Here is a 24,604-nt window from a genome sequence, read left to right as displayed (position 1 = left end):
TGATTTCTTCATTAATTCAAGTCTAAGAATACAATTTACATGTTTACCTCCATCACACAACCTTCTAATTTTCTGTATTTCTGTTGCTTTTTTTTATAAAGTGGTTATTTTCACCATAACCGTAACAATTTGAGATAAATTATTTATTATTTTTGTATTTACTATTTTTTCATGATCCCTTCCTTATGAAAGGAGGCACTTCGATTGTGGAGGGTCTGGAGTTCAGAATCGCAGAATTGAGCTTGAATTGCAGAATTTTTACTTTAATTTATTGGCTGTACAAGCCTTAATTTATGTATTACCGTATTTTTGGTTAATTATTTTATTTATTTTATCCCTTCTAGGAAGGGATGCGTTTCTGGAGGGTCTTGAGTTCAGAATTGCAGAATTCAGCTTTTATTATAAACCGCAGGATCGCCCTTGCGGTGGCGAATCGCGGTTTCAATATATTTTGTTATATGGCTGGTCGAGCCTCGAGCCTTTAATTATTGATTTAAATATAATTTATCGGTATAGGCTTTAATTTTTTATAATTCTCTGGAAGATCCCTTGGGTGGTGAATCGTAGCGTTTGATTATGTTATTTATTGGTTGTACAAACCATTTGTTATATTCTTTATTTTGATGATTCTTTCCAATTCGACAGTGTTCAAGTCAGCTGGTAATGCAGCGGATATATGTGGGATTCATTTTAAAATACAACGTTTTTTTATTCTTTATTCGCACTTGTTCAAATTCACGCGGAAGGTGACCGTTTTTCACAAACTTTGCTTAACGACTATTACAAATGGACGATCAATATGGACCGTTAAAATGACGGCTACTGATGGACGCTTCGTTTATTAACCGCTGAGTTAAAATGTTTTCATCTGGACTACATATTATTCGTTCAGTTACAATACTGCCACCTGTCCTGTATATTATTCCGTCCTACATATATTACACATATGTATTCTCAAAAACTATGATACAATTTATAATATTTTTATTTTCTTTGGTTATTTTGTTTTTTAATTTGTGGAGACTCCTTAGTGTCATGAGCGCCCTTACAGAAGTCGCAATATGATAATTTCTTATATTTGATATTTGGGCTATTTCCCATTTTTATTATAGTAACAGTAAATTTTAAATACAACTTACTCTTACTTATAGTATCGATCATACAGAGCAGGGGTGGGCATATTAGCCTTCAGTGGCATTTTGCCCGTGCGGGCACGAGTGTACATTTTGAGGCTAGATGAGGGGGTCATCGCGGGCAAACATGAAGAGGGAAATGAGAGAAAACGTTATTTTACCACTCCATATTTACAAATGAGAGCGCGCGCATATATGGGAAGTTGCACTGTGGGTTAGAGGTGTCAAACTATCGATGGGACTATCGATAGTATCGATAGTTTTTTTTTGACTATCAATGAGTATTGATAGTTTTTTTTTAACTTTTGAAACTATCGATGGTGCGACTATCGACAGTTTGACATCTCGCTCATCACTACTCTACATTGTGAAATACCGACATCGAGTCAATCTGCTATTTTTCGTGATTATTATATATAAAAATATATTTGACTACAATATTAGTATTAGTTGCAATAAAATACTAAGCTGCAGATTTAAGTGACGGTTCCTTCCAAAATGGAAATCGGGGACAGCAATTCATCAGGTGGGTACATTTCTTAAAAATAATTTCTCATACTAAGCGCCTTTTCGTACGCAGATGCGCCGGCGAACAAAAAACAAAAAATTTCGGATGTTTGGAAGCATTTCCAACTAAATGGACCACCTTAAGCGTGCTCATCCTCTGCACGCCGAGCAGGCGAAGCCCGGCAGCACATTTTTTTAAAAACGATGACATCTACGGCAATAATTCCACGCGGAAAGCAGACATTGATTTGGCGTTGGCAAGAATGATTGCTATAGAAGTTAATGCTGCCCACCAATAATATCAACACGCACCTTTGCTGCTGGCAAAAATTGAATTCTCTTTATTCAACAAATTTACTTAGTTTTTATAATCAAATTTTGCTTACTTACTAAAAACTTACATATGTATGTACGAGTTCTTACTAGCTAGAACTTATTTCTAGACATCAAATAATCATAATGTAAGCTAAAACCAGTGCGAACCTCAGTTTGGTTGTGAAACGGCTCACATTGCGGCGGCACGGTTTCCGCTTGTTATAGTGCCGACGAAATGTGTTTTTGTTATTGCAATTTTTGGAAATTAATTTTATTTGATTTAATTTTACTTGAGCAATGCAAAATATTGCTGAATTAGATTTTACTTACAAAATTGTCTGTATATTTTGTATATGTGCTAACTCCCCCTTTCTTAAGCATCAGCGTCTCGCTGATAAAATTTCATTTGCTACTGAAATCTGTGGATAGTGTTATTGCAACAAGAATTGCTACGAAGCTTGAATGTTTTTTGCTGTTATGCGTTCTAGCTTATTTACATTATTTAAATGAAGTTGATGTAAATAGTTTAGATCTAATTTAATTTCATTTTCTGTTAGGTTATTCTGAAATATTGCGGGTAAGACCTGGTAGGAACTTATTTGCCAGTTTGTGTAAGTAACGTTGTTCAAGGTTATAGTTTCATTAAAGAAGTTTATAAGAAATGTACCATTTAGTTTAAGAGATGTATTATTATATAAGCGTCTACCGTCGCAGTCGTCCAGTACGGTAAGAGTCTAAAAGATAAATGCCTGTTAGTTTCTTAAATGCGATTTATGAATCTTTCTATTATTTTTAGTAGTTATTGTTACGGTATTGTCTTTAGCGACAGTTTCTTTTATAAAAATAGGTTTAGTTTTACCCTTAATCTGTTTGTTCTTTTTAAATACAGTATCACCTGGTTCGTAATTCTTTATTTTTGATCTCTTTTTGTTATGATAACTTAACATATTTTTTTGGTTTCTGGCTATTTCATTTCGGAGGTCAGAATTAACTATTTCTTTAAAGTTTGTTAGATCTTGGAAATTAATTCTCTGCGTTCTTCGAAAGAAAATGTCGGCTGGCTTTTTTTCGTAATTGAGTGTATAGTGTTATTGTATATGTCAACTGCAATGTTGATGATTTCTTATTTTCTAATAGAGCATTCAGAGTATTCCACTTGGAGGCATCTGATTATTTCAACAATAGTGAAATGCACACATTCTATTGCACCATTAACCTCACTCTTTTGGGGTGGTGCTAAATAGATCTCTATTCCTAATCCTTCTAAATAATTCAATGTTATTAGGCTTATAAAGCTGCCCTCGTTATCCATGACTAATGTCTTTGGTACAGTAAAATAGTGAAGAAGCTTTATCAGCTTATCCCTGATAGGCAATACTGATTTATTCTTGATTCTAAAAAATTTCGCAAATTTAGAGAATTTGTCAACGCACGTAATAAACTTTTCACCGGATATTTCTATAATGTCTATATGCAGTATTTCTGTTGGGTATGAAGGTATGGGAGTTGCTTGTAACTTGGGTTTTTGTGGATGTCGGTCGTATTTATTACATCCACAAATCTCACATGACTTAGTATATTTTAATGTTTAGTCATCTGCGGGAAGTAATATCTTTCCAATATCTGGGTCTTTATTTTCCTTACTGTTTCTATGAGCTCTTTTGTGTTCCTGTTCTATTATTTTAAATTTAACTTCCTCATCAGGGATATCAGTAACCACTTTCTGTGTTATCCTGATACGAAATTGTGAGAAATATTCTTTGGTATACCTGCTGTAATAATGAAATATATTTTTCGGTTTTGTCAATACCATTGATTATATTTGGGTTGAGAACGCTTTTTAAGATTTCACTTAGTTTTTCCTTATTGTAAGCTTCACATGTAATGCGGTGCCTGTGGTACCTTGGATGAGGTTCTTCGTGAATTATCTCCTCCTTTCCTTCTAAGAATACAATTTGATTTTTGAAAACATTTAATGGCGCTTCACAGTGAGGAATGAGTTTTGAGCTATCCTCTTCTGCGCTATGTTGTGAATTTTCATCTGTGGATGTGAGCGTATTTAATTCTATTGGTAACCGTGATAACGCATCAGCGACCACGTTAGTTTTTCCCGGTTTATAAATGAGTTTATAATTATACTCTTCTATCCTTGCTTTCCACCTTTTGAGCTTGGCGTTGTTGTTACTGTTACTTAGTGCAAACGTCAGCGGCTGGTGGTCGGTAAGGATTTTTATTTCCTTAGCTCCATATAAGTAGGTCCTTAACTTGTCGAGGGACCATACTATGGCGAGCATTTCTTTTGTCAATTTATTGGAGTAATTCTCCTCGGTTTTATTGAGTGATCTAGATATGTAAGTTATGGGTCTATCTTTCACCGATTTCCCCTTGTAGAAAGGACTGCCCCAATTGCTGTATTGGAAGCATCTGTCGTCAAAATAAATGGTTTATTGAAGTCTGGGAATACCAGGATTTTGGAAGACATAAGCAGATATTTTATATCATGAAATGATTTTAAGCATTCCTCTGTTAGCGAAATTTGTATTCTTTTAGATTGACTTGCTTTCACTTGCGCATTTTCGCCTCTAGTTAAATTTGTAAGTGGACCTTCACAATTTTCGCAAAGTCTTTTATAAATCTCCTGTAATATGACGCTTTTAAACCTAGGAAACCTTTTAATTCCTTAAGGTTAGCAGGTGCAGGAATCTTTTTAATAGCTTGGATATCTTTCAGGATCTGGCAAAATACCTTCTCCTGTAACGATATGCCCTAAAAATTCCACTTTCGTCTTGGAAAATTTGGATTTTTCTAGATTGACCTTTAGATTTGCTTTTTACACAAGATCGCGAATACATCTTTAATATTGTTTAGATGTCCTTCTTTAGTTTTCCCTGTTATTATAATATCATCAATATAGACGTAGCAGGACTTCCCTATAAGAGGTTTGAGAACGTCATTGATCATTCTCTGAAAAATGGAAGGGGCATTTTTTAAGCCGAACGGCAACCTAGTAAATTCGTATTTACCATTGGCTGTTGAAAAGGCTGACTTTTCTATGTCCTTTTCCTTCATCCTGATTTGGTGGAATCCAGATGTAAGGTCGAGTGTGGTAAAATAACTGCACTCGCCTAAGCTAGCAAGAGTGTTGTTTATATCAGGTATTGGGTAGGAGTCAGGTATCGTTACATCGTTTAGTCGTTTAAAATCGACGACAACTCTGTACTTCTTTTCCCCTGCCGGTCCTGATTTTTTTGGTACAATCCACAATGGTGAGTTATATGGGCTCTTTGAAGGCCTTATTACACCATTGTCCAGAAGTTCTGCTATCTGTCTTTCTACCTCACTCCGGAGGTTGGTTGGGTAAGGGTATGATTTTGTATAGATCGGCTCTTCACTTGTTGTTCTTATTTCTGCTAACACAGTTGTATTGATTGCCCCGCTGTCAGAGACTGGTCCGAAAAGTTCCGAGTACTTATTTATTATTTCCCTAACCTCCTGTTCATGGGTCGTTTCTTGAATATTATTTATTTGTTTTGATACTTTTTGTTTTAGTGGCAGTACCACATCCCCGAGGGTTAGCGTGTAATTTTTTCTGTTTATAATCGCTCCCAATTCTTTGAGGGCATCATCACCTATGATGCCATCAAAGGACTTTAAATTAGGTAATATAAAGAAATCAATCTTATTTGTTATACCTATACTTTTAAAAAATGATCCACACAGTTTATGGGTTATTTTTACTGGACCCGCGGCTGATTAGACTTCAAAAGGACATCTAAGTTTACTGGAATTCCTTGAAAGTTTTCACACACAAAATTTTTATTAAATTCCTGTATCTATAAAGAACTTTAAGGTACCCCCATTTTTTAAGGTGAGTTCTAGATGGGGTAAACTAGAGAGGCGTCTGTCATAAAATTTATTCCTTCGCACTCTCCACCTTCAGTAAATTCTTGGTCCTCTGTTTGAATATTAAATAATTTTGGGTGTTTCCTAGGAATATTTGAAGAACTGTTGGATGGCCTTACTAAAGGTATATTTATCGGTCGGTTCATATAATTTACTTTTGGTGAATGTATTGAAGGGTCTACCTCCATCGGGACCGCAGGCTTGGGTTGGATTGGCCTAGGTGGAGGTAGCGCTTGAGTTTGAATATTTTTATTATAGATTTGATTTTTTTCGAACGAGTTTAATTCCCTTGGTACAAATACCTGTTTTTGGTTCATTTGGTTTCTTTGCGTTTGGCTTAAGCTACCTATATTCCTTGGGTAGATTGAATAGTTTCTTAAGTTAATGTTTTGTATTTCAAGACAGGAAGCGTATGCTTCGGGTAAGTTCTTGGGTCGTTGGATGACTAGCATCCTGGATAGTTCACCGTTTAGGCCTCTGATAAATACGTCAAGGGCTCGGTTCCTATAAGTTTCTAGTAGCACGCTACTTGTTTCTCTGGAATAGTCCTGTCCCTTTATTTTATTGATTATCAAAGATAATTGGTGATTAATTCGAGCATAGAACTGCTCTACGCTAAAGTGCTTTTGAGATAAGGATCCTTGTTCGTGTTCTAGTGTCCTTAGGTCGCGTTTGTCTGCGTAGTGCAGTGACAAACAACTCTTGATTGTCCCCCAGCCGTCATCAAATATATTATATGATATTAAGGCCGTATCCGCAGGTCCTTTCACTTTTTGCCTAATGTGCCGTAAGATGGCTCTTATCACCTCATAGTCCTGTAAAATAGATTCTACATTGTGGATCCAGGAGATAAATTGGATCGGGTCTCTTTCGAATGTCGGTAGGTTTTTTACACTATCAGGCAATCTGCTAATTTCGACTAGGTCTGCCTCTGTTAAGTGAATAAGGTTATTTGGGTTAGCGCTTTCGCTGTGTGGGTTGATTCTAGCTTCTAATTGATTTATTCTATTGTTTAATATCTTAGCTTGCTCGATTTGCGCGTTTATAGCGCCTGTCAAGTGTGTGATGGCTTCTTGTACTTGCTCCATACTGAGGCTCACCAGTTTTTACAATTTTTTCTATTGCTAATTGTTATAATCTTGCTCTTATTACAATTTATTTTAAATTGCTCAATACATAAATTTGATTACAAAAAGGTGAATAACTTAATTTTTAATTCTTACAACAGTATCGGGAGTATCAGCTTCTGCATCCTGATTTCGGGCGGTCCACTTGTTCCTTTTTGAGGTGTTTTACTCCGCTACTTGGGAGTGGATGACGTCACAGTTCAGGCTTTGATTGTTGTCTTGGTGGTTTTGCACTTTTGTCTACACAGTTGAATATGCTGCGAGAATAATTTTCTCAGTTGCACAGTTTTGAGTCTCTTTGAGCACGTTTTTAGATAACAGCAGTTTTGTTAAGCTGCTTAGTTACTTACACGCGGATAACAGAAGTTTTATTAATGTGCGATTAGAATTACTTTAAACACTTTGTTTAGATAACAGCAGTTTCCTAACGCTGTTTTTTTCTGCTCGCGGGCAACAACAATTTTACAATGCGCGATTTAGAGTTTTCTAACGCTGCTTTTTTCAACCGATATAGACAATTTAAATTTGAAGTCTCGGGCGCCAGTTAATGCTGCCAACCAATAATATCAACACGCACCTTTGCTGCTGGAAAAAATTGAACTCTCTTTATTCAACAAATTTACTTAGTTTTTACTTAGTTTTTATAATCAAATTTTGTTAACTTAGATGTACAACCATTTCGCATTGTCGAAGATCAAGGATTTAGAGAGCTCGTTCGGTGTCTTGATCCTCGATATGAACTACCATCTCGAAATACCATTCTGAATGTTCATATACAAAAGCTTTATGAAAATGGTAAAACTAAATTACAGGCCATTCTTAATGAAATTGAAAGCTGTGCTATAACCACTGATTGTTGGTCATCGAAGGCAAATGAAAGCTATTTGACCATTACGTGTCATTTCATTAATGGCGATTTCAAAATACGATCGACAGTTTTAACGACATCAAAGCTCGCTAATGAACTCAACCATTCAGCTGCAAACATTTCAGTATCGTTGCGTGAGCGCCTGCAAAAATGGAATATATTCCAAATAGTCAACTGCGTGGTTACAGACTACGCTGCATCAATGATTAAAGCCTGTGAACTGCTTCAGAAGAGGCATCTGCCGTGCTTTGCTCATTCCATCAATCTTGTAGTACAAGACCTTTTGTCTACTGAAAACGTAAAAGCATTATTGTCGAATTGCAAACGCATTGTAGCTTATTTCAAAAGCAGCACTATTACATATGCAAAATTAAAGAAAGAACAGGGTAGTGAAAAACAGTATAGCCTGATTCAAGAAGTTTCAGCAAGATGGAATAGCGCGTTTGCTATGGTTCAGCGAATTTTACTTATTAAGGATGCCATCTTTGCAGTGCTTTTAAGAACACCAAAAGCGCCACCAGTTCTAATAGCAGAGGAAATAGAGTAACTAGATTAGCTAGATTAGCCACCTTGCTAGATCCGAGATTTAAAAAAGACGGGGTTCAGTCAGGTCAAAATGCGGCCCAAGCGTCTATGTTGCTGGAAAACGAATTGGTTGAAATCGACAGAATTGCAGCTTCGTCATCGAATGAAAACAGAGATGAACCGTCGTTATCAAAAAGCGTTAAAATTCCACAGATTTATGAATTTTTGACAGAGAAGCTATCCAGCAAAGACAAATCCTGTCATCACACTACGCGAATACACTGAAAAACCCAATGAGCCGCTAGATGTAGACCCATTGGAATACTGGAAGGTAGCAATGGCATTTTGTGTAACGCTTATATAAACTAAAATGAAGTCAATGCAAATCATGGCATGCAAATATTTGTGCATTCCGGCAACGGAGTCTGAGCGTATGTTCAGCAAAGCTGGAGAATTAGTCTCAGACAGACGAACAAGATTGAAGGAAAAAAATGTAGATATGTTGTTGTTTATCAACAAAAGTCACGAAATGTGCTAATATTGATCTCCTTAAAACCACTGAGTGGCTCTTTGATCTCCGTTTTAACATAAACTTAAGCTTTCAACTTATGTTGTAAATGAATTTATTAATGTTTTTTTTAATACGAAAATAAATATGAGTTATTTTGTTCTTGGAAAGACAGGTTTTTTGTAATGCAATTGATTTTTTTTTCAAGATATTTTTTTATGAACCTTTGAAGTACGATAGTACTATCGATAGTTTTTTTTGACTATCGATGAGTATTGATAGTTTTTTTTTAACTTTTGAAACTATCGACGATGTGACTATCGATAGTTTGACACCTCTACTGTGGGTAATAACTGTAAAATTGCCTAACAATTTTAAGTTTCTTTGTAAAATGTAAGACAAATAATAAGAAGTGTAATAAATATTTTATTTTAGTAATATTTTTTTTAATGTCTTTATAACAGCATTTAATTTAGTTTATTTGACATAATAAATTCTACGTTTGGTTTTATCTCATTTGCTTTAGCTACACGCATTATTGTACCAAAATTTAAAACAGATAACCTACTTCTTATTTTATGTTTCTTTAATTTCATTATTGAAAAATATAGCAGACATTGTATGCTACTAGAGCTTTCCTGACATAAATACTTTTCTTTCCATTCCACATTAAATGGATTCATTTTTCTTTTTAAATTTTGGTTACTGCTTTCCCCCGCTGATAACATTTCGGCAGATTTAAATTATAATAATTTCAGTTTCTGAATCACTGTCGGCAAGTGCATATACACAAATGAATCTTCTAAGAGCGCAATGTAAATAATTACCCAACAACGCTTCTACCGCCCGCTTACTGTAGAATTTCCAACGACTTGGGGTTTTCCCCATAGAAACGACTCACCTGATTGCTCTCTCACAACGCAGGGTTGCCAACCTCGATATACTGTAGTAATTATAAAAATTGTACTTAATATATTTGAAATTTTCTTAAATTAACTCAAAATCAGAATCGAATACTATTATTTATAAATATATAAAATAGTTTTATTAGTTTGATTTCAGTTATGATATTTTATATTAGGAAAAATTATAATTGAAAAATTAGATGTATGGAAAACTACGTATGCGTATTGAGTAATGGCAACATTGTTCGCATGAAAACGAAAACAAACCGCTTGCCGCTCGTAGCAAAATACGATGTTTCTGCCATTAGCGTTTTTATTCTATTTGTGTGCTTAGCCACTCTCAATCAATAATGCCAATCGCGCAAATATATTTTTATTTGATGATTTCTTACATTTTTGAAAATATGTGTTCCCTCTCTATAGCGCGTATTATTAGTTTAATACATTTCCAGAGGCAACTTAGATTTTTAAAATTTAGCGAAACAGTTATAGAAAAAAACCTTAATTCTTTGAATATTTTGATAAAACAACCAAACTGAAAATATCACAATTATTGATATATATTTATATAAGCATTTACATCAAATGAAAATGCAATATGTTTAAACAAATATATATTATGGTCACAAGTATCTTTTTTTAAACATATATGCACGTATAAAAGCCCACAACTAGATAAAAGTTGTCCCAATTGTAGCTAAAATTAATTTTTACAACTGGTATCACCACAATTAACTCCTCTATCACATGTAGGTACAATGGTGTGAACAAAATAGGAACAACCAAAAGGTGTAGTTTTAAAATGTGCTGTTTTTTATTAAAAAAAAATTGTTTTTAGATACAAGTATAACTCATATAATTTTTCCCTACCAGTGATTAGAACTTCCCACCATGCAAAGGTAAATAAAAACAAAGATTAATGCGAAACTCTAAAACCGGCAAATTATGTTTACCTCTTTTTGTTTACACAACTGTACAATTCCGATATGAATTAAACTTCCGCTCTTTAATTTGTGCACAATGTCAGTATTGCCGCAACCATTCTGCGATGAACATTCAGTTACGGAGAAATGTAATTGATTTTTTTTGCAACTTTTTATGACCTTCCCTCCGTAAACTGATATTCCCCTCATCTAGCCCTCGTGCGCACTTTGCTAACTTTGCGGGCTAAAAATGTGCCCATTTCTGATACAGAGGGACCTGTATGAACTTGGGTCTCCTGGCGGTTTATTTGGTTTGGGTAGCAGAACCATACGCTGTATTTACCATTTATTTGGGAAAGCTCCATCCCTCAGGCACTTATTGAAGAAGTCCGTAAAATATTTTGGGTTGAACTTGATGGAAGTTTTTAAAGCCCTATTTGGAATGACATCCAAACCATGTGCTTTTGCGTTAACGAAACTTTCCGATGCTTTCATGACTTCATGGTCATCCCCTGGCAGAAAAACTGGAAGCTCTAAGCCATGTGGGGGTAGCTCTCCCACTGTTTGCGTTTGTTACTTTGGAAACAGAGTATCTACATACTACCTCCTTAAGTAGTATAGGGCAGGTCGGCATTTGTCCTTTGTCATCTCTAACTTTTGTCAACTTTATTGCAGAGTTCTTTAAAGCACACAGCTTTGCTTTTCTTGATTGCTGCTCTAAGTACTTTCCATCTTGCTTTAAACGTTTCGCGTAGTCGCTCAAATTCCAAGGTGCCTCTACTTTTTTGATATTTCACATATCACCCACAAAAACTACAAACATTGTTCCACAACGACAACAATTGTCTCAAATAGCATCAGCAGCGCCACAAGTCAATATGACAGCCAAATAGTCGATTCACAAATTTGTAGAAAAACACACAACAACAAGATTTTCATTCATGAATGAAAGCTCACATTCAACAGGCAAACTCTCTTCACTCATAAAAATAAAAACCATCACATCTTCCCAAACATGCTTTTGCCAACAAGAGTCTTTTCGCGACGATGGCAAAAGTTAAAAATCATAAATTGAACAATTTCTGATGTTTCTTCGAAAAGGGGAAAGTATCAACCTCGCAAAGCACAGAAATATGTAACAAAAGCGGCACCATAGTTCTTGTCGATTTAAAATATTTTACAATTCCAAAACAAACAAAACTCGCTTCATTCATGAAAAATAAACACCATCACATCTCCCTCAACATACCTTTGCCAACAAGAGTCTTTTCGCGACGATGACAAAAGCTAAAAATCATAAATTTAACAATTTCAGATGTTTCTTCTAGAAGGTAAAAGAGTCAACCCCGCAAACCCACTAAGCACAGCAATATGTGACAAAAGTGGCATCATAGTTCTCGTTGATTTAAAATATTTTACAATTCTAAAATATTTTTCGTCGGCTCGCAAAAATCTGCCGCAGTTCGTTTGTGGTTTTCAGAACAGCTCGGATTTTCTACCAACAACAAAATGTTGTGACGCTTTGTCGTCGATTCTGTTCTTCGACACATTGACTCTTTGACAAAACATGAGCTTCGGCCATTGGGTTGCCCATAACAATGGAGATTTCGCATGAAAAAATAAGTGTACAGATTTGTTTACATGCACACGTAATTACATACATATGTAAGTGAATATGTGCGACCGCTTGGTCTTTTAATATGTTATCAAACATACAATGCCCAGCAAATAAATATATAACTTAATAAATGTACATAGATTAATTATATGTTTAGGTAATAATACATGCAATACTTTATTATATGTATATTTCAAAAGATTTTAAGGAATTCATCATCATCATTCAGTTTAATTTGTACGTACATGTGTGTACTTGCTTGTGTGCTTTGGTATATAAAATATACATATGTACATATATAAATTATACGCAGAGACGTTTGCGCATTGCAAATTATACGAATCTGTAAGCGTACATTTCTTAACATTGAAATTAGCATAACTTTTCTAATTTATCACTGAAAGTGCTTTATTCTGTTACTTTTCTGCCTCTGATGTTAAATGTAGTGAAGCACGCTAATAATTTCCTGTGGTGTGGTGAAACACGCTCATCCAAAATCCTTCGAAAAATGAAATCTCGTAAAATTGACAACGCTGTGAACCTTCTATATGACACAGAACATTTATCATAGACAGAGAACGTTTATCATAGAGAAAGTTCACGGCGCGGAGAACGTAAAAATATTTTTGTCTAACTCGGTCGAGATGAGGGAGTTTCACCACTGCCAGCTCGACAGGAGAAATCTTAGCAGTTGCGCTTGAACAGAGCTGAGCATTCAATGAAAATTATACTCAGAATTATACATAAAGACATATGTTAGCTCTTTTGCATATATTTTTATACGTTTACATGCAGATTTTATAGAGCAGTAAATTTCCTACAAAACTATGAGTTTCATCATTCATAACAATATTTTTTCATTGAGTTATAAAATTCGTAAGAAATAAAAATTTTTCCCAAAAATAATCAAGCTTTAACTGTTAATATCTTTTAAGCGTTTGGGTTTACGAAAAAATCATTTCAGACCTTTTTTGTAGAGAATTCAATTTCCTACAAAATCTAAGGAACAAGATATTTTTTCAAGTAGTTGGAAGCGAGATATAAATTTTTCTATCTGATAATAAGAAAAAATAGAAAGCTGTATGTAGGAGGACCTTCCCGTTACAATTAAAAACTCATGTTTGGAGAGGCTTTCTTAGAGGTGTCTAGGACCCTATTTTTCCGAGTACTGCAAAAATATAACAGACCCACCGAAATGCTTCCAAATATTCATTACACCAGAGATCGTGGAAGAAATTGTTCAATGGACAAACATTGAAATTGCTAATCGGCAGTCCATCTTACTTGCAACTACAGATGAAGCTCAAGGAAAAGTAACTTCTTCAAATGAAATTTCTGCCTTAATTGGACTCTTGGTACTAACAGCAGTCAAGAAAGATCAGCACCTGTCTGCAGATGAATTGTTTGAAAGATCTTATGGTGGAATAACATATATTTCGATAATGACAAAAGCAAGGTTCAAATTTCTTATGTCGTGTCTTCGATTCGACGATAAATCTGCACGCCTTCAAATAGTTGAAGACAAATTTGCCCCCATTAAAAAAAATTGGGAGATGTTCATTCAAAAGTGCCGGGAAAATTATACGCCTGGAGAATACCTTACGATTGACGAGCAACTACTGGCGTTCAGGGGAAAAGGTAGCTTCCGGATGTACATTCCAAACAAGCCAGCAAAATGTGGACTCAAAATGGTCATGACATGTCATAGCGGTACAAAGTAGATGGTTGATGCTATGCCGTATTTGGGAAAAGGATCAAACAAAACCACCTTTCCACTTGGTGAGTACTACGTAAAAGAGTTGACTAAAACTGTACATGGTTCAAATAGAAACGTTACAATGGACAACTGGTTTAGTTCGATTCCTCTTGCTAAATCACTGTTATGCGAACCATATAAGCTGACAATGGTTGGAACTCTACGTTCTAATAAGCGAGAAATTCCGAGTGAAATGAAAAATGTGAAAGGTCGTAAGTGTAATACGTCAATGTTTTGCTATGATAATGAGCTGACGCTCCTATCATATAAGCCGAAGCCGAGTAAGGTAATATATTTATTATCATCCTGTAATGAGGAAGGAGCAGTAAACCCCAAATCAAATAAACCCTACATGATCGAATTTTACAACAAAACGAAAGGAGGCGTTGATACCTTTGACCAAATGTGTAGTGTCATGAGCTGTTCACTCAAAACCAACTGATTGCCAATGTGTCAATTTTTTGGTATATTGAACATGGCTTTTATTAACAGCTAAATTATTTATTTACACAACGTATTTCAAACAAATAAAAAACCTCTCAGTAGTTCTGCTTTTATGAAAAATTGCATTCTGCCCTTATTCAAAGTAATTTGACAAACAGACTTGAAGTACCAGCATTGTCTACGTCGTTGCGATCAAATATTGAAAGTTGTGTTTCTTTTGATGAAACTGCCACAGATACTAACCGCCAAAAAAATTAAAAAAAAAAGAGAAAGAATTTGTCCGCCTGCTAAGAGACGGATGACGAAATCATTTTGTGAAAAATGTAAAAAAAGTCTTTGTGGGGAGCATAAAATAGAACTTTGTGCCTCTTGTACAAAATGAGAACTTTCATTCCGTAAAGTATTTTATGTTTTCAGTTAATAGTATTATCTTAATTAAAAAATACCATTCAGTGAAAATATGTTATTAAATTGTTTAGTTTTTTTAAGTTTCTTAGTTTGTATTTTGTACAAAAGCCGAATGAATCAGAGCTGTGAAAATTTTATTTATTTAATAAAAGATTTAAGAAAAACTGTTTGATATTGTTTTATTTGGAAGATATATAAACCAGGTAATGTGAATATATTGATTTTAGTAAGTTTTGATAGGTAGGACAATATATTAAGGACTTTGAGCAATGCCGTCGTCGAATCGACCTCTACGTTATAAAAATAGCGATGACCTTCTAGGGTTAAGCGCTTGCAGTTCCCAGTACGTCTTGCCTTTGCGATGATCATCAACAAATCGCAAGGGCAAACGTTTCAAGTGTCCTGCGTCAATTTGGAAGAACCTTGCTTCCCCACGGCCAATTGTTCGTCGCATTCTCGAGAGTGAGAACACCAAGGTGCTTATTCATTTACGCGCCAGGTGGAAAAACCAAAAATGTTGTATACCAATATGTTTTATAAATGTTTTATAAATAAGTAACAGTTTTACAACAATAAATAAAACACAAAGTAAAAACCCTTAAGAGTTTTAATCGATTTAGGTGTAGCGAAACGCACAGGGTAACAGCTAGTGCATATATACATATGTGCGTATGTCATTCACACACAAATAATGCATATACAACATATATGCGTTCACGTGTAGATATGTCACCCGCAAAAATTACAAATATTGTTCTACAAAAACAACAAATGACTGAAATAGCATCAGCTGCGTCACAATTCAATATGCCAACCGAATGTAGTAAATCTTACAACAAGAACAATTTCATTCATGAACCCACGCGCACTTTCAACAAGCAAACTCGCCTCATTCATAAAAGCGACCACCCTCACATCTCCCCGAGCATGTCTTTGCCTACAAGCATCTTTTCGCGACGATGGCAAAAGCTAAAAATCATAAATTGAACATCTTTCTGATGCAAACTCGCTAAACGCAAAAAAACACGGTGTGACAAAAGTGGCAACATAGCAGTTGTCGATTTATAATATTTGTCAATTCTAAAATATTTTTCCGTAGCTCGCAAAAATCTTTGTCGATATGTATGCACGCTCTTACATCTTCATACATATTTACGCTACATTGACTTTTTGACAAACGTGGTTGTTCATATCAACGGAGATTTCGCATGAAGCATTCAGTTTACATATTTACATACATACCTACTTATGTTGCATGTAGACAAATTTACAAACATTATGCGTATGGTCTGTCATATTTGTTTACATGCACACATACATACATTATATACATATGAGCACATGTGCGACCGCATGATCTTTTAAGAACTTTTAATGCAAATGTCTGCTTAATCCAAACAAATACTCCTCTGCATCACTCCCACAAATTACATAAAGTAATAGAGGCGTAATGCAGAGGAATATCAACCGCCCCAACTTCACGCAACAGGCGAAAAAGGAGAAACGAAGAAGACGATTTTCCCGCGCTTTTTACACTAAAGATTATTATCCCGCCAACATAGAAGTGAACACAACAAGTGAAAACGGAGAACACAATTAAGTATCATTAAACACAAGTGAACACAGTGATACATTCAAGTGAACAAACAAAACAAACAGGAAAAACCCTCCAATCATCATTTCAACCAAAAATATCAACACAGGCTATAAAGCAGCAGCAGGTTATAATAATTTAATAAATTAACATAGATTTACATGTATATATAGAGTAACACAATTAACCCTTATTGATAACACACACACACACACACACACACACATACACACACAAATATATTTATATATACACAATTAAACTCGAAAATTATAACGTTTGTACTTAAATTAATATCTTTTAATTATTCGCAATCGGCCCCATACGTCGACATACCCCGACATTAATAATTAAAAGAAAAAGTCATCATCGTTGGAATTCCACAACCCAACCTGTAGGTTTTAAAAGAGTGCACCCAACAAACAAAAACCCTATACGCTGAAGCAACAAACACCCAACAAGTAATTAAAAACAAAAACGAACTGAACTTAAGCAAAAGCGGAAAAAATTTGTAAGTGCGACCCATATATTTTTCAATATAATAATACAATATAAAGTGCAAATCATATTTGTTAAAAAACACCCAATTGTCAAATTGTGTCCTTAAGAAGACTTAAGCATAATTTATTTGTTTTATTGGGTTGACAAAAACTTGATTTGCACTATTTAATTATATGTATATACACACATATTTACCCAAGAGAAGAAGTGCAAAAATAAAATATAAGTTAACACGAAACATATTCAAAATTATAGCTGACGCTAATATTTGAGTTAACATAAATAAAATAGCTGACGCTAACAATTACAGCTGTCAACAGGAAGTAACATCCGACACGAGCCGCTAAAGCTACAATTCCGAAGAATTGTAAGTTAAGGGACAGGTAGAATAAGGTTACTTTTTAGCTTAAGTAAACAATGTAAAATCAGTTGCAAATAGAAGTTTCAAAAAGAAGGTCATACGGACCCAATAAAAATAAAAAAAAAACATTTTTTTTCGGAGCCATAACAAAAAGCCCCATAACTGGCGCCCGAGTCAAATAAGCTCGGCGGAGTCTAGTCGTTGGAAGTGTTAAGAGCGTTGAAAGTGTCAGAAATAAATAAAGACCCTTTTTTTAACGTGCAACAATAAAGTGCCACAAACTAAAGACTTTAAAAGAAATTTGCCATAATAAAGTGCCAAAAAAAAATAAAGACTTAAAAAAAAGTGCCACATAAAAAAAAGCACCGAAGAAAGAAAGACTTTGAAAAAGTGTGCCACAATAAAAACGGCTCCACACAAAAAGTGAGATAATAACACTACAAACAAATTGTTGAAAACAACATAAAATCAGCATAAAGTGGCGTGAAGAGGAACGTGGAACTTCCTTGACGCCCCAACGACAGCACGACACCAGCCGACCCGGAGTAAAACAGCAAGGAGTAAGCAAGTGTTCCCGAGTACCGTAAAAAAAAAAGGATATCAGCACACTTACCGGCATATCTATCAACAATGCAGCTGTTACTAATGTAAGAAAATAGATTATAAATACTAATTATACCATATAAACCCTATTCTTAACTAAATTTAATGAGGTAAAAATAGTTAGAGAAGGAATTAAGATATACGTCAGAAAAGTGAAAAATTTAAATAAAGAAAAGTTTTTGTGAAAAAATAGGAAATAGTGGAAAATTTAAACAAAGAAAAATAAGTAGTAAACAATTTTTTTAATAAAGGAAGTTTTTGAAAAATAGGTACATAGCTAAAATCTAGAAATAAAAAATTGGCTTGTACAGCCTATAAAATTAAATATTACTGAGGCTGCGATTCATCACCCTCGGAGGGACCCTCCAGCCTATAACATAAAAAAAACACTGCGATTCACCACCCAATGGACCCTCCAGTGATTTATAAAAAATAAAAAGCAGATAATAACAACAAAAGAAAATGGCAAATCCAAATAATTTAATAAGACCACCCGTGTTAGGGAATAACACAACTCCCCCACCTGCCCAACAAATTTCTCCAGACTTGGCAAACATGATACGAGCTATGGTTTCCCAGGCTATAGAAGCCAGTGGACCAGAGCTAGTCAGGACTACTCTAGGCAATAACAATAACCCTATTATAAAAGATCAGACCATAGAAGAGCAATATAGGAATAATATGGCTGAAATGGATAAAGTCCCAGATGTCGTAAAATCCTTGTGAGAATTCTCAGGAAACGCCTCTGAGTTCAGCTCATGGAAAAAAAGTGTCGAGCGAATTATAAAGATATATGAACCCTCAAAGGGCACCCCAAAATTTTTCGGAATTCTAAATGTAATCCGGAACAAAATTGTTGGAAAAGCGGACATAGCATTAGAATCATATAACACCCCCTTGGATTGGACAGCCATCTCCCGTTGTCTGACCACCCACTATGCCGATAAACGCGACATAGGCACTCTAGAATATCAAATGACGTGCCTTATTCAGGGAAGGAGCTCTATAAATGAATTTTATCAGAAGGTTTATAGTCAATTATCCCTAATACTTAACAAAATAGGATGCATGGAAATTGGCGAGGAGGCAGTCCATCTACTAACGGACAACTACCGTGCCAAGGCCCTGGATACCTTTGTGAGAGGACTTTCCGGTGACCTCCCGATGCTTCTGGGTATAAAAGAACCCAAGACTTTACCAGAGGCACTATACCTTTGTCTAAATCTGGAAAATCAAAGCTTTAGAGCACACCATGCCAACAACCAAGTGTTAAATGCACCATCAGTCCCCAGACATCAAAGTTTCAACTCTTTCATTCCTAGACAACAAACAAGCCAAACAAATTTGAGTCCCCATAGCTCCCAGCAATATCAAAATTTAAATTCGAATCCACACAATAGCTACCAACAACAAAACTCCTATAACCACTCTAGATATCCATATAACCAACAACCAAACTATCCTCCCCCAAGGCCACCTAAATCTCCTTAACCCATGGACGTGGATGAAAGCGTCAGAACAAGAGCGGTAAATTATGTGAACCGCCCTAAGCCCCAAGAAACTGGCAAACGACCATTGAATGCATCCATGATCAACCACCCCCCAGCGAAAGTTCAAAGGAACTTTCATATAGACACGGACGAAACAACTTACGATCCATATCATGAAGACCAACATTATGACCAATACGACAACACCCAACAAACAGCTTACAGTCAGGAAACAGCTTACAATAATGTAGACAAAGAACCATATGACCTAACGGACGTACATTTTTTAGACAGAATAGCTCTTCGTTGCCCTTTTTTCGATGCAAAACGAAGAGCGGCGAAATACTTAACATATTGGTGGATACAGGATCTAACAAAAACTATATCCAATCCGGTCTAGTTAAAAACGCAAAAGAAAACGATAACCCCTTTTTCGCCAACTCAGTTGGAGGAAAAATAAAAATTACACAACACACATTTTTAAATCTTTTCAACTTGGAAAATTGCAGGCTCAAATTCTTGCTACTACCAACACTTAAGACTCTCCATGCTATATTAGGAAACGACAGTCTAAAAGAACTTTCAGCAGTCAAACACACAAGAGAAAATTTCATGGTCATAGCAAACACAGAAAGAATCTACCTAAGACAATTTAGTATACAGAATGTTAATACAATACATATTCGAGACGAACATCCTACAACAATAGGTAAAGACGAAATAAGCCAGCTAACACGAAAACACCGCAACCTATTCTCAGAATCGAACGAAAAACTGACATACACAACAAAAGTAGTAGCAGAGATACGAACAATTTCCGACACGCCCATATATTCAAAATCTTACCCATACCCTACCAGCCTTAAACAAGAGGTGGAAGACCAAGTAAACAAATTATTGGAAGACGGAATCATCCGAAAATCAAGGTCACCCTACAACTCACCTGTCTGGATCGTAGCCAAAAAGAACGACGCTTCAGGCGAAAAAAAGTTCCGAATGGTTATCGATTACAGAAAACTAAATACAGTCACAATTGCAGATAGGTACCCAATACCAGAAATAAATGAGGTTCTCTCTCAACTAGGAGAAAACCGAATTTTCTCTGTAATTGACTTAAAAAGCGGTTTCCATCAAATTCCTCTTAAGGAATCTGACGTGGAAAAGACAGCTTTTTCAGTGAACAATGGAAAATATGAGTTCACTAGACTACCATTTGGTTTGAAGAATGCCCCGGCTATTTTCCAACGGACATTGGACGACATACTAAGGGAATATATAGGACGGATATGCTATGTATATATAGATGACATTATTATATTTAGCAAAGACGAAAAAGAACACTCCGAACATATAGATACAATTTTTGACACCCTTACAAAAGCAAACATGAAAGTGCAAGTCAACAAGTGCGAATTCTTTAAAAAACAAGTCGAGTTCTTAGGATTTGTAGTATACTCCGATGGAATTTCAACAAACCCATCCAAAGTACAAGCAATAGCCAACTTCCCCTACCCTCAGACGATCAAAGACTTAAGATCATTCTTAGGCTTATCTGGTTATTATAGGTGATTTATCAAAGATTATGCTAAGCTAGCAAAGCCGTTAACATCCTTACTTCGAGGTGAAGAAGGAAGAATGTCTAAGAGCAGTTCAAAAAAATCCAAATACAATTAAATGAAGAAGCAAAGGCAGCATTCAATAAAATCAAGAACACATTGACATCGAAAGACGTAATTTTACAATATCCCCATTATAAAAAAGAGTTCGATTTAACAACAGATGCTTCCAAATATGCCATAGGCGCTGTCTTAGAACAGAATGGAAAACCCATAACCTTTATATCTAGGACATTAAGTAAAACCGAAGAAAATTACGCGGTAAGTGAGAAAGAAATGCTTGCCATAATTTGGGCACTCAACTCCTTTAGAAACTACCTATACGGTACAGCAAAAGTAGTAATCCTTACAGACCACCAACCTCCCACATACGCCTTAAGCAATAAAAACAATAATTCTAAATTAAAACGGTGGAAAGCCATACTCGAAGAATATAATTACGAATTAAGATATAAACCTGGTAAAGCCAACATAGTAGCAGATACACTTTCAAGACCATTCGAAATAAATTCTTTATCAGTAGCCACACATTCAGATGACAGTTCATCTCACAATCTAATTCCAGCCGTAGAAGTACCCATAAATGTTTTCAAAAACCAACTTTGGATCTCTTTAGGAGACGAAGATAGTTACCTATTTAAAATACCATTTCCTACATACCATAGAAATGTAATAATTAAACAAACATTTTCCTCAGAAAACCTAATTTCACTTTTTAAACGTTACTTAAACCCTTCGGTGATAAATGGCATATTTACTTCCGAAGAAATAATAAGAATAATTCAACAAATATACCCAATCCATTTTTCCAATTATAAAATTCGATATACTCAGACGAAAGTTGATGACATTACGAACGAGGACATTCAAAACGAAACAATATTAAAAGAACACAAACGCGCACATAGAAACCGAGACGAAAATCCAAAACAACTCATACAAAAATATTATTTTCCAAAAATGAAAACAAAAATTGAAGCAATAATTAAACAATGCAAAATATGTAAAGAAAACAAATACGATCGTCATCCTAATAAACCACATTTACTTGAAACCCCTATTCCACAATACCCTGGAGAAATAGTTCACATTGATATATACAGTACAGAGAAAAATCTTGTACTTACCGCAGTAGACAAATTTTCGAAATACGCCCAAGTTAGATTAATAGAATCAAAAGCAATAGAGGATATCAGAGAACCCTTGCGACAAATACTTTTTTCCTTCGGTGTACCGAAAACCATAGTTATAGATAATGAAAAATCTTTAAACTCAGCCTCAATACAATTTATGGTCCAGACCAACTTGGTATTAATATTTTCAAAACACCCCCCTACGCTAGCAAAGTCAATGGACAAGTCGAAAGATTTCACTCCACACTTTCTGAAATTATGCGTTGTCTTCAAACTGAACGCACCCACCGCTCATTTCAAGAACTTTTAGATCGTTGCACCTACGAATATAATTACTCAATACATTCTACAACCAAAAACAGACCAATAGAAACCTTTTTTGGAAGACGCGCTTCAATAGACCCACAGCAATATGAAAACTCAAGACGAGAAAATATCGAGACACTAAGAAAACAACAGATGAAAGACTTAGAAATTCACAATAAAACTAGAAATCCAATAAAAACCTACGCCCCAGGAGAAATAATATATGTTAAAATAAATAAACGAACAGGCTCGAAACTAACAGCAAGATATAGAAAAGAAATTGTAAAAGAAGACAAATCCAGTGTCGTAATCACAGAAAAAGCAATATCCAGACTTAGCTACATATCATTCTTTATTTTAATTTTTCAGATTTTTCGTACATTTGGTGTACGCTGACTTTAGGATAATAGACTATACAAACTCACAACTAGCCACATTTAGTACAGGACCAGTAAAAATTCAAACAGGAACATTCCGACTGATACACAAAGTGGACACAGACGAATACCAGCACGCACTAAACAATTTAAGTAATTCAATTAGAACTAAAGTTAAAGAAGAAAACCCACTCCTTCCTATCCTCATTAATGAACTAAAACTGACACAGACATACTTAAATAGACTAAAACCAAAGAGATTTAGGAAATCAGTTAACGAATTAGGAACAGTCTGGAAATGGATTGCGGGAAATCCTGACCACGACGACTTAATAATACTAGAAAATCATATTAATAATATAATTGAAAATAATAACGAACAAATAACAATCAATAAAGTAATTTTCGACAGAATAAATAATATTTCTACAATATCAAATAAAATTTTAAAAGAAGTACAGACAAATGATAATATTGCCATTGAAATTAAATATAAATTAAATATAATAAAAGATGAGATAATTAATATAGACTATGTAATACATTGGGCAAAAGCCGGCATAGTTAATTCTTATATTTTGTCAAATGAAGAATTAAATATATTACAATATACACTAGGGAAAAATAACTTTACACTAAATAATATTGAAGAATCTATCGAATTAGCAAATGTTAAACTTGCATCAATTGAAACTATGTTACTATATATTATTTGAATACCGTTATCTAATAAAGATCTTTGTGAATCAATTATGATAAAACCAATAAAAATAAAAAGGACTATAAATAAAATTCCATTTGAAAATGTAATAGCGTGTAAGAATAATAAAATATTTGGTATAAGGAACAAATGTAAAGAATATAATAGCATAAAAATATGTAATAACAAAAATATTATAGGCATAAGCAACACTACCTGTGTCCCTCGTCTACTAAAGAGCAAACCGGCAGAATGCATTTTAATAAATAATCAGCACATACCATCGGTAGAAAATATATCACCTGGCATTATATTACTAAACCAATATAACGGTACAGTAAAAATTGACAGCCAAAGTATACATCTTTCGGATCATATGCAGTAGAATATCATAATTCCACGGTGTGTATAGAAAACCAAACATTCTCATTTAACGAAAAATTTACCAGCAAACCGTTAGCAGCAATTTTACAACCAAATAAACCATCGTTTCAAGAAGAAGAAATTTTAAGTTTGGAGATGATGAAGGAGCTTCATCTGAACAACAACATCATCTGGAAAAATTAAAAATAGCTCACACTGCAGCTTTAATTACCAATTTTTCGCTCATAATCATCTGCATGATGTGCATAATCGTAATTATCACCATTTTGAGTCTAAAAAATAAATGCAAAGCAAGTATAACAGAGCTATCAAATTACCATGTAAATGTTAATCTGAACGATCATAATGAAGTCAAAACACCTGAAATACCAACACTCGAAGGGTCAATAACTCTGACAGATCAAATGCAGCGAACAAACGGGGACGTTTGTTTTTGACGGCGGAGGAGTCAACACGAAACATATTCAAAATTATAGCTGACGCTAATATTTGAGTTAACATAAATAAAATAGCTGACGCTAACAATTACAGCTGTCAACAGGAAGTAACATCCGACACGAGCCGCTAAAGCTACAATTCCGAAGAATTGTAAGTTAAGG

General features: G+C 34.8%; 1 protein-coding gene across 1 annotated transcript; it reads left to right on the top strand.

Moving 5' to 3' along the window:
• The first annotated feature begins 2,637 nt into the window (after window positions 1–2,637).
• LOC120780739 lies at window positions 2,638–8,916 on the top strand. The gene is made up of 4 exons (XM_040112999.1): window positions 2,638–2,681; window positions 8,345–8,507; window positions 8,611–8,709; window positions 8,755–8,916. Exons 1-4 carry the CDS (start codon window positions 2,638–2,640, stop codon window positions 8,914–8,916), a joined length of 468 nt encoding a protein of 155 aa, XP_039968933.1.
• Window positions 8,917–24,604: the final 15,688 nt, after the last annotated feature.

Source organism: Bactrocera tryoni, unplaced genomic scaffold (assembly GCF_016617805.1).
Source record: "Bactrocera tryoni isolate S06 unplaced genomic scaffold, CSIRO_BtryS06_freeze2 scaffold_25, whole genome shotgun sequence".
In the NCBI taxonomy this organism is placed as follows: domain Eukaryota; kingdom Metazoa; phylum Arthropoda; class Insecta; order Diptera; family Tephritidae; genus Bactrocera; species Bactrocera tryoni.
This window is presented reverse-complemented; position numbering and strand designations above follow the sequence as displayed.

Coding starts and splice junctions, on each gene's coding strand:
- LOC120780739 (XM_040112999.1), top strand. CDS start 2,638: ATGTATTATTATATAAGCGTCTACCGTCGCAGTCGTCCAGTACG. Junction 2,682..8,344: donor CGTCGCAGTCGTCCAGTACG/GTAAGAGTCTAA, acceptor CCATCTTTGCAG/TGCTTTTAAGAACACCAAAA. Junction 8,508..8,610: donor TGTTGCTGGAAAACGAATTG/GTTGAAATCGAC, acceptor AATTTTTGACAG/AGAAGCTATCCAGCAAAGAC.